Source organism: Hyaena hyaena, unplaced genomic scaffold, assembly GCF_003009895.1.
Source record: "Hyaena hyaena isolate Hyena2069 unplaced genomic scaffold, ASM300989v1 scaffold_19, whole genome shotgun sequence".
NCBI lineage: Eukaryota > Metazoa > Chordata > Mammalia > Carnivora > Hyaenidae > Hyaena > Hyaena hyaena.
This window is the reverse complement of record NW_024080651.1, coordinates 3,620,139-3,633,897: the sequence shown is the minus strand read 5'-3', so window position 1 is coordinate 3,633,897 and position 13,759 is coordinate 3,620,139. Positions and strand designations below refer to the sequence as shown.

Below are 13,759 nucleotides of genomic sequence, written 5' to 3'. Positions count from 1 at the left end.
GAGAGAGAGAGAGAGAGCAAGAGAGAATCTTAAGCAAGTTCCATGCTCAGCATGGAGCCTGATGTGGGGATCGATCTGATGACCCTGGGATTGTCAGAACATGAACCTAAGCCAAAATCAAGAGTCAGATGCTCAAGTGACTGAGCCACCCAGGCACCCCAAGGAGTCCTAGTTTTGATGTAATGGAGGACAATATCTAGAAACCAAGGTCTGAGGACTAAGTGTGCTCTGTGCTATCAGTGTGTCACTGTTCCCAGGTCCTTTCAGTGGACAGAGATAAGAAGTGTATGTGTATATACATACACACACAGACCTACTAGCACGTTTATATTTATTTCCACATCTATCTCCCTATATATCAAAACCATACAATATACTAATAACTTCAATCCCCATCTGACACTCTAGGCTTCATTTCGGTTTTCCCTGGCTCCCTTTGCCAATAGTGAGGAATCTGGCTCCCATTACCTTCAATATGTTAACTTGTATGTTCAATCCCTTTGCAAGCAACCAACCATTCCGTCATGTTAGGCCAATTGCCTTTCTAAGCCACCTGCCTCACAAAGGCCCTGACCTTACCAGGCTACTCTTCTTACTTGAACCTGATTAATGGCTTTTTCACAGAATTATTAACAAAGGAGAAAAGAAAGGAAGGAAAAAGGAGAGAAGGAAGGAAAGATATAGCAAGCAATAACATTATTGAACCTTAATAGCCAAGGAATGAATTTCAGAAGATATAGCAAGCAATAACATTATTGAACCTTAATAGCCAAGGAATGAATTTCAGATAGAGGAAAGGACAAAAAGAAAAGAAAATATTTTGTCCCGGCAAGGGCCCCTAACATAGCAAGGAAGTGACCATTACCTTGGCCTATTCCCAGAACCCCTGTGGAGCCAGAGATGTCTCTGCTCATAACATTCAAGGGCACAAGGAATACATAATTCTGTCAGAGGTCAAATAGGGATGCAAATGTGGGGATTTTCCTTTTTTCTTTCCCCGTCTTTATTCAAGAATGCTGCCTCACTCTCCTGAATACCAAGCCCCATTCTTCCTCCAGCCCCAACTTGGCAGAAAAATAGTTACATGGTTTGATAGGTTTAAAAAAAGTATATATATTTTAAGTTATCTCAGCAGAATGCATTTATATCTTCATGCTTTTCTATAGATATACAGCCATAGAGCCGTTACCTTGAACCTCTGGCTCCGACAAAAACTGATGCAGGTTTGTATGGTAAGTTTGTTAGACGTTTTACTGGCGCCAGTTAGAGGAGGTGGGTTTCCATGATCCTTGTAGCAGCCAAGGTTTCCAGGCACTGGAGAAAAAAGAAAAGCAAAAGAATTTCACAACATCTGGCTGCAAAACACAAAGAAGGAAGAGCGATTTGTGCCAGGTACTTTCATCCCCACTAATATTTCTACTCCTAAGGTACAAATAAATAATAAGCAACAAACTTTAAAAATAGAAGTCTTAGCATCCTCTGGTAAATGCCATGTTTCTGTTTTCTTTTGAAGAGCGTATGGGGCCCAGGTCCACCTTTAACTAACCTATTGAGTATTGAAGAGAACTAGGAGCAATTTCCTCAAAATAGAGAAGTTGCAATAGGTAAATTATGTTTCAGAGTCACTGGAGGGCAGGAAAAGCCCTTGGAAGCCCTTCATCCTATGCCTTGTTTCTCCCCTTGTTCTTTAGAGAGGTCTGTAAGTGGGTTTCCCCAAGTGGCTTCAGTGAGTCTATTAGTTTCCTATAGCTGCTAGGACAAATCACTATAAACCTATTGGCTTAACATAGCATACATTCATTCTCTTACGGTTTAGGAGGTCAGAAGTACTAAATGGATCTTATGGGACTGAAATCAAGGGGTCAGAAGGGACTTGTTCCTTTTGGAGGCCCAGGGGGTATCTGTTCCTTGCCTTTTCCATCTCCTAGAAGCTGCCCCTATTCCTTGGCTTGTGGCCACACCATTCCAGCCTCTGCCTCCATCATACCTCCTTCCCTCCCTCTGCTTCCAGCTTCACATCACCTTCTCTGACTCTGATCTTCTGCCTCTCTGTTATAGGGACCTCTGTGATGACATTGGGCTTACCTGGATAATCTCCCTGTCTAAAAATCCTTAACTTAAGTACATCTGCAGAATCTTTTATGCCATGTAAGGTAACATATTAAAAGATTCCTGGGATTATAGGACAGACATTTTGGGAGGCCATTATTCGGCTTACCACAATGAACATACAATCATACAATAGGATGGTTTTGTCTAATAGAAAAAGCTGTATCTGAGAATAAAGAAACCTGAATATATGTACCAACTGTGGTAGACAGCTTTCAAAGACGGCACTCAATGACCCCCATCTCCTGGTGTTTGTGCCTTTGGGGAATCCCCTCTTCTTGAGTGTGAGTTATATTAATGACTTGCTTTTGACCAACAGACTGTGACAAAGTTGATGGGATGCCATTTCTTCTTTTTTTTTTTTTAATATTTTTTTATTTATTTCTAGGAGAGAGAGAGAGAGAGAGAGAGAGAGAGAGACAGCGTGAGCAGGGGAGGGTCAGAGAGAGAGGGAGTCACAGACTCTGAAACAGGCTCCAGGCTCTGAGCTGGCAGTCAGCACAGAGCCCGATGCGGGGCTCGAACCTACAAACCGCGAGATCATGACCCAAGCAAAAGTTGGACGCTTAACCGACTAAGCCACCCAGGCGCCCCTCTCTGGGTCTTAGTTTTCCATCTGTGTTATTAACTTATGAATCATTTCACTATCAGATGGAGCCCTTTCCCTATTTTCACTGTTTGGCTCATCCCAGTCTATATAATTGAAGATATAATAAGATATGAGTGAGGCCTGGTCCTAGAAGTTCCTCTAGGTCAGTTAACACCTAGGTCCTAGAAGTATCTCTAGGTCAATTAAGACCTAGATATGTTACCCAATTCCAAAGTGAGCCAAACAGACTCCTAGAAAGTGTTTTTTCTTTATGCTTAAGGCTAGAAAACAGGGGCAACTGGCTGGCTCAATCAGTGGAGTGTGTGACTCTTGATCTCAGGGTTGTGGGTTTGAGCTCCATGCTGGGTGTAGAGAGTACTTAAAAATAAAACTTTTTAAGGGGCACCTGGTGGCTCAGTTGATTGTCTGACTTCGACTCATGACCTCACAGTCTGTAAGTTTGAGCCCTGCATCAGGCTCCCTGGTATCAGCGTGGAGCCTGCTTCAGATCCACTGTCCCCACCTCTCTATCTGCCCCTTCCCCACTTGTGCTCTCTCTCTCTCTCTCTCTCTCTCAAAAATATATAAACGGAAAAAAATAAATTAATTAAAAATATTTTTTAAAAAGACTAGAAAACAGCTTAACAAGCTTTACATCCACATTAGCCTGTTGGCATATAATAATATACGTGTGATTCTGTGTGTATGTACATACACATTTTTAAATTTCTGCCACCATCAACATCTAACCAGTTCCTGTTAAATTGGCAGGAAGTACCACTGCTAACCAGAAGAGTCACCCTTCCCCCTCTAGCCAAGTGGTTACCCTTCTTCCTTGCGTCACACATGGTTCAAATATAACAAATGTGGCTCACCACACAAATGTTAAAATGCATCTTTTGGAAACAAACCAAATCTCTATAGTGGCGAATGTAAACAGAAAAGCTCTAGGCAGTAGGAGTCTGGTGTTCAGTGAGAGTCTGGCCTGAGAATGGCTGGGTGTTAGAGGTTAAAACATGCAGTGAGTTAAGAGTCTCTAGGCCGGGGCGTAACCTATAAGCTGAGTTTGTTAAAGGGACCTTGCATATGGAAACTGGAGCCATGCATTTAATGATTCTTAATAAGAAATACTTGATCATCATCATCCTGGTCATTTATTCTGATTTTTGTCTCATTTATTCTATTATGCTCATAAGTAAGCATGTTATTATGTATTAGTTTATAGAGAGCCCAAGGCATGTAATCATAAATGTTAAGATTAGACATAAACAAGGCTATGGGTTGCATTAATGCAGCTGGAACTTATAAGCTTCATTCACAATTTGGTGAGGAAATCCAGGCAGCTCATGTTCCAGTGGGGTGGTGAGGTGGATCCCAGGAAGTCAGACCAGACCATATACTGTAGCTCCATTCCCCTGCCTCTGCATGGCCTAAGGTATCATGCTCGTCACGCCAGCTACCATCAATTCTATCTCCTCAAATACTGCAGACATCTGTCCGTGTCTCTCTCTACACTGCCACTTCCTCAGGTTAAGCCCCCATCCCATCTTCTCCCACTTAGACCCATCTCCCTGTTTCTAGGTGCACCCTAGTCTGGTTAGTACACTGCAACCAGAATAATCTTTACCATACATTCCAGGCATAAGGAAGGCAAGAGGCAAGGGCAAAGGCTTAAGGCAAGAATGATGTTGTCCTCTGCAGGAACAAAAAGAAGTGAGGCTGACCAATGACAGAGAGAGGGAAAAGCAGTAGGAGCTGGGGAGGTATGCAGGGGCCCTGCCTGAAACCCTCAAAGCCCCTCAGGATGAAGTCCAAACTCTCTCACATGGTTCACAAGGCCCTGACTGATCTGTGCTGCTTGCTCCCCTTCCCCTCCCCTTTCTCTCAGCTCAGGTTCTAGATGAAAGCCAAATTAAATGATAGTCTATTTGCAAGTTTCCCCACTGCACATTGCTCTCTGGCCTCCGGACTTTTGCGCATGGCCTTTCCTTTGCTTGAAATACTCTCTCCTGCTTAACAGTGCAGCCTGAGCACTATCTCCCTTAGGGAAGCTCCCCTCTACCCTACAAGATTATATGCTCCTGCTGCATAGTCCTGCAGCAGCCTAAGCTGCACTTGATTCTAAACACCTGTTCCTGTGTCTCTCTTCGCAGTTAGCCATGAACAACTTATGGGTAGAACCGTATCTTCCACACACCATTCTATTCCCAAGGCCTGGTAAGTTCCCAGTCACAGAGCCGTGCTCTAAAACTGCACGCTGGATGCACAAGCATGTTCTGCACCAGCCGCCTGGAACCATGAAGTGAGCAGGGAAAGGCATTTCTTCGGCGGCAGTGAAAGAACAGAGTGGGGGAAGTGGAAAGCGGAGCCGGCCTGTGTAACAGCTCCTACCTAAAGCTAGTGACCACTGGTTCTGACTCCCGCCTACACACTGTCCTCTTTTTTTTTAGTTTTTTAAATTTTAAGTAGGCTTCCCTCCCAGCACAGAGCCCAATGCAGGGTGTGGACTCACAACCCTGGGATCAAGACCTGAGCTGAGATCAAGTGTCAGATGCTTAACCGACTGAGCCACCCAGGCACCCCACACACGGCCTTCTTTGGTTATTACAAACACCATTCAAGGGACACATGGGTGGCTTAGTTGGTTAAGTATCTGACTCTTGATTTCAGCTCAGGTCACGATCTCATAGTCATGAGATTGAGCCCCACGGAGCCTGCTTAAAATTCTCTCTCTGCCTCTTCCCTGCTTGCTCTCTCTCTCCTTCTCTCTCTCTCTCTCTCAAAACAGAAAAGAAAAAAGTAAATGAAAGAAAATGCCATTCAAGATAACTGAGCTTCATAAAGGTTAACTTGAAAACTTAAAGTTTTAGCCTAAGCATTTTGGAAAGAACCATTCTAAAATGCATTAGCTACTTCTTTTTAAAAGCTTAACTCAGGGGGTCTCTGGCTGGCTTAGTCGGTTGAGCAATGGCTCTTGATTTCGGCTCAGGTCATGATCTCCTAGTCCTGAGATTAAGCCTTGTGTCGGGCTCTGTGCTGGGCACAGAGTCTATGGACTCTCTCTGCCCCTCCCCTGCTTGCTCTTGCTCCCAAAAAACACAAAAAAAAAAAACAAAACAAAACAAGACAAAACAAAACAAAACAAAAACCTTGGGGCTCCTGGGTGGCTCAGTTGGTCAAGTGTCCGGTAATGATCTCACAGTTCATGAGTTCAAGCCCCGCATCGGGCTCTGTGCTGACAGCCTGGAGCCTGCTTTAGATTCTGTGTCTCCCTCTCTCTGTCCTCTCCCTCTTAAGCTCTCTCTCTCTCAAAAATAAACATTAAAAAGAAGCTTAACTCAGTTTAACCTACTTTAAATTTCTCTTGGTGGCTTGAGGTCATCAAATGTGTTTCACTGAATGGCCCCAGCCAGCCTGGTGTACTTTTTTCATGCTCTTGTGTCTGACTTGAAGTCTATTGAATAGTTAAGTCTGTCCCCTTGGTTACCAGCCAGGGCTGCTGAACCCTCAAGACACTGGAACTGGAAGGAGTCTCAGAGAGCATCCACTCTTTGCTGTCTCTGTGTACCCTCTTCTTAATTTGCTGCTCCTGGGGCTCACAACAATACTATCGAGCTTATTAGATTTGTGTGAAAAATAAGAATAAGTAGTTGCTAAAAGAGGGAGGGACTCGAGGATCCTCACTTTCTGGCATCCATTCCGTGGCCCGGGAGTTGCTTTCTGTATGTGCACATCCTAGTACGAAGCAATATTCTGAAGGGCACTGGCGCCAGTGTCATCTGTTCCGGGGCAGTGAGCATTCTGCAGCAATCACAGATGTGAGCTCTGGAGTCGGGCAGACCCCAGGGTGAATGCTGGCCCCGGTTTCATCAACAGTGGAATGAGAAGCAATATGGCCTCAAAGGGTTCTTCTGAGAATTAAAATGAGATAATGTAAATAAAGTCAGCACCACAAGGCCTGGCAAGATGACGTGTGCCGAATAAACAGTGTTTAATACCATTATAGTTGACCCTCGAACAACAAGGGTTCGAACTGCACGTGTCTACTTATATGTGGATTTTTTACAGGACAGGACTGTATGTGTATTTGCTCTTCCTTATGATTTTCTTAATAACATTTTCTTTTCTCTAGCTGCTTCTATTGTAAGAATACAGCATACAAGACATATAACCTGCAAAGTCTGTGTTAATTCACTGTTTATGTTATTGGTAAGGCCTCTGGTCAATAGCAGGCTATTAGTAGTTAAGTTTTTGAGAGGCAAAATTTATGTGTGATGTTTGACAGGGCTCTTAACCCCTGCGTTGTTCAAGGGCCAAGTGTATATATAATAAGGCTTTCATCATTCACCACACAAACAGAAACAACTTGCTCAGTAATAGAAAACTAAAATAGCATTCATTGTGTTAAAAGGCAAAATCAAAGGCAGTCACCTCAAAAAAATGGGTTTAATTCCAGATACTAGAACATCGATCTCTTACATCTGGTGAGCACACAGTAGACTTTCACATAAGCATCTCACATGGAAATCAAAGCCCTTTGAGGGAAGTGGCATGGATGGGGTTATTCTATGCAACAAAGAAGAAACCGCCGTCCAGCAAGAGTAAGGGCCTTCCATGGGGGCCCAGAACATGGAACTGGAGAGCACAAGTAAGTTTGAGGGTGGCAGATTCTCACTTTGTGGTTTTGTTCCCTTTTCTCATAGGGCCAGTCTGACAAACTGAATGGTAAGTAAGATTAAAGACTGACTTCTCAAACGCACTAGTCCCTCAACACTCTGTGTGCCACGAGGCCAGCCTCTGAGACAGTGGCCAGCCTCTGAGGGGTGCCGCTGCCCTCTGACTCGCGCTGGAAAGTGTGGCTCCAAGTCTCGCCGGAGAAGACACGTCATGTAGTCTTCAAAAGCATTACTGGCCAACTGAGTGCATTTCCAGACCGTGTCCCACCCTTAGCTCTTCCCAGAAGCAGGGAGGAAAAGTCCATTTGAAAAAGGATATTTGTTCTCGAATTCCTTTTTACTTTCAAGACCACTTTAAAGTCCTGTGGCTTGGTCATGCATTTTTCCTCTTACCAAAGAGGCTTCATCACTTTCAATTTTTTAAAAAATCATCTTAAAATACAAACAGACCCCTTGTTTATCATAGTCAGTGCTTTAAAACACATGACAGTTAATTAGTAACATTCTCTTCAGATGTTCGGAGGTCTTGACGGAGATAAAAGTTTTAGAAGTGGCTAAGGGGAGACAGTCCTCTATTCAAGTTAATCCAGGAACTATTGTTCTTTTACTATCACAAGGAGCCATTGGGAAGCAGCCAGGCAGGCTGACTAACCACCCATTACATTTGGATATAACTGTGGCTTCATTGTGAAGGTGCTACATATACCCCATAGGAGCCTCCATGGCCGACAACCCTTTTCTAAGGGCCACCTATTGCCCATGGCACCTTCTCAAAGAATCTCCTCCTATGACTGCTCTGCTGGTGGTTGGGAACAGGACTCTATCCTCTGACTGACTCCCATGGGGGGGTCCACCAGATTCTTTCTCCCAGGAAGCTGGAACTGGGATTTCAGTTCGTGAATTGTGGGCACTGGACTTACAGGATTCTGTAAGTGGGGATTAAGACAACCAGTCATCTTTGGGCCACCTGAGTTGACGAGTGAGCAGATTCTTCTGGTCCACAAAGAGGAAGAAGAATGGATGCCATCCTGAGAGAGAGAGGCAGAGGTGGGAGACCAGGTGGCTCCAAAGACAGATGGCAAGAGTGGGCACTTTCTTCCCAGGTTCTTGGGATACAGGAATGGGGATTCTGCAATATACTCCCAATGCCCCCCCAATAAATTCTTTTTGCTCAGGTTAGCTTGGGTGAGTTCGATTCCTGGCAATCAACTCCTGACAAAGATAGAAAGCATGCCCATTATGGCAAAAGCTCAGTGTGAATACATATCTTCAGATGGCCATTTATATAAGAAGTCCTGCTGTCGCTGTGTTTTCTATCCCAGTGCTCTAACCAGATCTGGGATATTAGTTTAAGAAACCAGAAACAAAGTTCTTACTGACATTTTGGAAAACTTCCTTGGCTCCTTTTACTTTCTCTTATAAGTGAAATCTGCTTCTCCAGAAGTGAGGAAAGGAAATGTGGTGATTGCTTATTTTAAGTTATTTCACCTTATATTGAGACCATCTTCCACTCCTGAGTCACGCTGGTATCTCAGTAGTTGATTTCTTCCCTTCATGGGAACAAGAACTAAATTCACATGAGATGATGCCATTGGTGTCCTATTTGAGGGCCAATCATCCCAAATACGCCCTTCCGAGAATCGATGGGTTAGGTCTAGACTCATCCACTCTCTCAACCATGAGCAGTGCCACAAGCATACTGCTCCCCATCCTGTCCATCTACTTCTGTTGCAGATCTGGCAGGTGCCATCTTGGTCCAAGTCCTATCCCAGTATGGCCCCACTGTACTTATTTAATTTTATTTCTAAACATTAGCTGTCCTTTGTCAGTCACAATGATTCTAGAAGTGGCACTACTCCTGTCTCCAAGTCTCCTATCAGGTCACCCACATAAATAAGTAAACATAGACTTTCCTTCCCCTATGAAATTTTACCTTTAGGGGAAGGTAGTAAGAGTTCCTAAGGATCCTGACCCCACATGGTGCTGACGAATTACAGTGGTAGTTCTCTTTTGGTGGGAGTTCTTTCTCTGAAACTTAATTTCTGGTGATTTAATGCGGTAGTCTTCAAAAGAAGATCTAATAATCTCACCCCTCCTCACACATGTGGGTTTCTTCCTACTTTAAGAGTTGGCATCAGGGGCGCCTGGGAGGCTCAGTCGGTTAAGTGCCCAACTTCGGCTCAGGTCATGATCTCACAGTTTGTGGGTTTGAGCCCTGTGTCAGGCTCTGTGCTGACAGCTAGCTCAGAGCTTGGAGCCTCTTTCAGATTCTGTGTCTCCTTCTCTCTGACCCTCCCCTGCTCATGCTGTCTCTCTGTCAGAAATGAGTAAAAACGTTAAAAAAAAAATTAAGGAAAATTAAAAAAAAAAAAGAGTTGGCATCAATTTCCTTTGCTCTTGAATCTGGGCTGGCCTTGTGACTTGCTTTGATAAACAGAATGTGGTGGACTTCTGAGTTCATGCCTTAAAATGACTGGCAGTTTCTACTCTGTCTCTCTTAAAAACCATCCATGTGAGAGGCCTGAGTATGCTGTTGGAAAGAGTGGTCATCCAAGTAAAGGCCTAAAGCCATCTTGGATGTTTTAGCCCCAGCAGAGCCTCCAGGAGAATGCAGCCACCAGACTGAACGGAGATGAGAGTAGCAGAAGAGCCACGGAGCTGAAACTTGGCCAACCCACATGAGCAGGAGAAATGATAAGCTGTTGTTATCTTAGGCCACAAGGGTTTGGGGTGGCCTGTGATACAGAAACAGACAGCTGAAACACCTTACTCGGCAAAAGGTCAGTCCAAGTTCGGAGGAATGATACAGCTGTGTCTCTGGGAAGAAGAGCTCAGTTTGTTGACTTGAACTTTTGTTTCTCAGGGACGCCACAAATATCCCAGGCAAGGAACCACAGACTCATCTTTTACCCTTCCTGCTGTTTCATCCCTTATGTATTCTACTTGTCATCAACTTCTGTCTTCTTCCTAAATGTATCTTGGATTTAACACTTCCTGTCTTATCTCACTGTTGCCATCACAGCTCAGATCTTGATGCCCTGGATTTAGAAATCTATACCCATCCTCTCCTCCCCAGTCTTCCTTCCTCAGATCCATCCTGTAAATGGACACTGGGCTCATCTTCCTAAACTAGGGCTTTCAGTGTTTCTGTCCCCATCTAACCAACTCTGGCTTTTGAGGTTTCGAGGCCTCACCTGGTTCCTCCCTGTCCACTCCTCTACTTGGGCAGTGGGTTCCCCAGCCCACACGTACAACAAGCCTGGGCCCTTCCTCCAAGTCCCTGATAGGCTGTTCCTTGACCTGGTGTGCCCTGACCCCTCCAGCCCCATCTGCCTTTCTCTGTAATGATGCCTCCAACTTCCACCACCCTACTGAGAGCCTTCTCATCTGCAAACACGCACTGTGCTCCACCTCCTAATTCAATCTTATTTATGTAACTGGTGGGCTGGCCTCCAATTTCTTCCCATGTTTATAACTCAGATTCCTAATTACATCATAAGATCAATGGTAGGAACTCTTTCTTATGTTTATGTGTATCTTTACAGTCCAGTGCAAGTATAAAGGCTTTCAGTAAAATCACCCTTCTTAATCTGACTGATTTTCCTTTTTTAAGTTATTAGTATGACTTACCCAACTGTGCTTAGAACTGTGCTTATACTTACAGTATATATATACTGTATTTCCAAAGATATATATATATCTGTCATTAAGGAAAATCTCCATATAGTTCAGAAAGCCTTTTTTTTCCTGATGGAAAATTAAATAATATCTACTGCCAAAAACAAAGAACAATCAAGCATCCACCAGATCTGAAACCATAAAATGCACTGTGAGAACAAATGCAGGGTCTCTTGTGTTCCCTGACTGCAATGCCATATCAGGCCCCAGGGGAGTGCCTGCCCCAGCAGCTGAGGCACGCTACCATGCCCCATGGCTAGTCAGATAAAAAAGGAACGGACAGAAATAACACACAGGTTAGGAATAACCTATTTAGGAATTGCATGATGGGAATATGCCAACAGCAGTCCATTCCTTGGGGAAAGCCCAGGCCACCACAATACCTGCTAGGACTTCCATGTCCACCAGGTGCTAGGCCCTGGACTTGGGGTTTTGTGCACTTTGCCTACTGAATCTTCAAAAGAACCCTACAAGGACAAAGAAGGAGACCAAGGCTCAGAGGAGAGTCATTTTGCCGAAAGCCATTGAATGACTAAGATTCAAATCTAAGCCAGTGTGACTCTGATGTCCACATTCTTTCCATTAACTTGTGTTGTCTTTCTTACTGGAAGAGACATGCTATCACATCATCAAGAATATTTAATGAGCACGTGCTATGGTCTCCACTGTGCTAGGTATTGTGGAAGATTGTTTAAGTATATGGCTTGAGGGAGGAAAGATTCCATCAGCACCCTCCCTAAATAAACATCCCATCCATGTCAAAAGAAAGCACCTGGTATACAAATGCAGCTTTAGGAAGAGTCCCCTTTTCCATCTTCAGTCTCTCCCTCACAGGAATTCCAGAGCTACCTCTGCTCCAGCTTTGAACAGCTTACTCTAGTTGGGAAAACAAAACTTCTCCCATAAAGCAAGAATGAACAGTATAAAGCAGGATTCTGACATATGCTAATGTAATGCTAATCTAAAAGGGCTCAGTGAAACAAAAACGTTAAGTAATTGTAATGGCCGGAGAGAAGAGGTGAAAAAAATACTAGTCTGCATAATTTATATTATTCATGTTCATTTCAATATTGCTTTGGCTATCAGCTAAAGTTCGGGGTTTTGTTTTAGCTGGGAAGTGTTAATGATGCGCACAGATGTGTCTTCTTTGAGGTGAACTTCAGCCCAATGCGATGAAGGCATGGTGCTGGGAGAGACCCCCAGGCCTAGACAAGGTGGCTGATGGAGTGCTTCACGCAAAGGGCCTGACTCTGGGGAGCCCCCTCCCAGCTGAGGACAGCTGGGCTGGGAACACCCGCAGAGATGGCCCAGCATCCTGCAGAGTGGTTCTGCTGTGCACAAATGCTTCCTGGATACCATCACAGCCTGCTGTCCTCCTGGGGCTTGGGATTTCCCAAACTCTAAGAAGACAAGAGACTGACTTAGAGCTAACAGCTTGAACTGCAGACCCTCTGTCGCCAGTGAGTTAATCCTTCGGTTTCCACAATGTCAAAAAGGCAATCTTAATAATTCGGCATACTATCAGAATTTCAAACTCTAATTCCCAAACAATCCACCAAGAAAATTCTCAAGAATGACCTCAACAGTAGCCTGGATCCATCCCAGGGCCCCCGTTTTCAAGGAAATAAAGGAAATGGGGCTGTTCTCAAGTACTGGAAGGAAAGGGCACAGGGCTTGCCATTAGGAGCCCTTGATTCAAATCCGATTTGGCTCAGGGTGTAATGCTCATCAGATCACTACACTACTCCAGCCTCATTGTCTCATCCACACAATGGTGGGTGGAGAGTGGACACACCACCGGCTTCACAGGATTTCTGGCAAAGGTTAAATGAGGCAATGAGAATATACGTGTTTTATACATAGCAGGTACTCGATAATAGCTGAAATAAAAGCTAAAACACGCTAAATATCAGTGCTGACATTAACAAAAACTGCTAACAGAGACAAAACATTTTCTGTAATTGAGAGACTGCCTTGACAACCACCACCGAAGCGCCCTTGGCTTTTTTACTCAAGCTCTGAACATAGCTTTAAAAACACTCTTATTAGGGGTCACAGTTGGAAGCATTTTTGTAAGGAACAACAAATCTGTTTTAACAAGGTCAGGGTGGCATTTAATTAACAGGCACTTAAGCCAGTGAAGTCACCAAAGGCCCCATTTTGCCAAGGTGCTATGACTGGCACCCTCTGGGGGCTCCTCTGTATGAAAGATGCAATCTCTGGAAAACTTCTCACAGATTAAGAGGGAGAAACTTTGCCCCAAATCCCTAACAGGGAAGCTTGAGAAGCTATGGAGAAACGTCTCCTTCTGATACTCCACACTCTTCAACCTCATCACCATCTTCCCAGTTCAAGTCCAAGCTCTGTACCCAAACCAGAAGACTGTCCATTATCTGGTCCCACCTAATTCTTCTCAGAACTCATCTCTTGCCCTTCCTTCTTTAAAATTTCTATCTTGGGGCACCTGGGTGGCTCAGTCAGTTAAGCATCTGACTCTTGATCTGGCTCAGGTCATGATCTTATGGTTCATGAGTTTGACCCCCCACATGGGGCTCTGCACTGGTGGTACTGAGCCTGCTTGGGATTCTCTCTCTTCCTCTCTCTCTCTGCCCCTCCTCTGTTCTCTCTCTTTCTCTCTTCCTCTCTCTCAGAATAAATAAATAAACTTAAAAAAATAAATAAATAAAATTTCTATCTCAGCAACACT

The 13,759-nt window shown here is 44.2% G+C and overlaps 1 protein-coding gene across 2 annotated transcripts in view; it reads right to left on the bottom strand.

Annotated features, from left to right (window-relative positions):
- The window catches only part of KREMEN1 (kringle containing transmembrane protein 1), a 68,593-nt gene that overhangs the window by 23,607 nt on the left and 31,227 nt on the right, over window positions 1-13,759 (bottom strand). For both annotated transcript variants that reach the window (XM_039225677.1, XM_039225684.1), the window contains exon 4: window positions 1,190-1,314. In XM_039225677.1, the coding sequence (XP_039081608.1) occupies window positions 1,190-1,314 (125 nt within the window). The remainder of the gene's footprint in view (window positions 1-1,189; window positions 1,315-13,759) is intronic.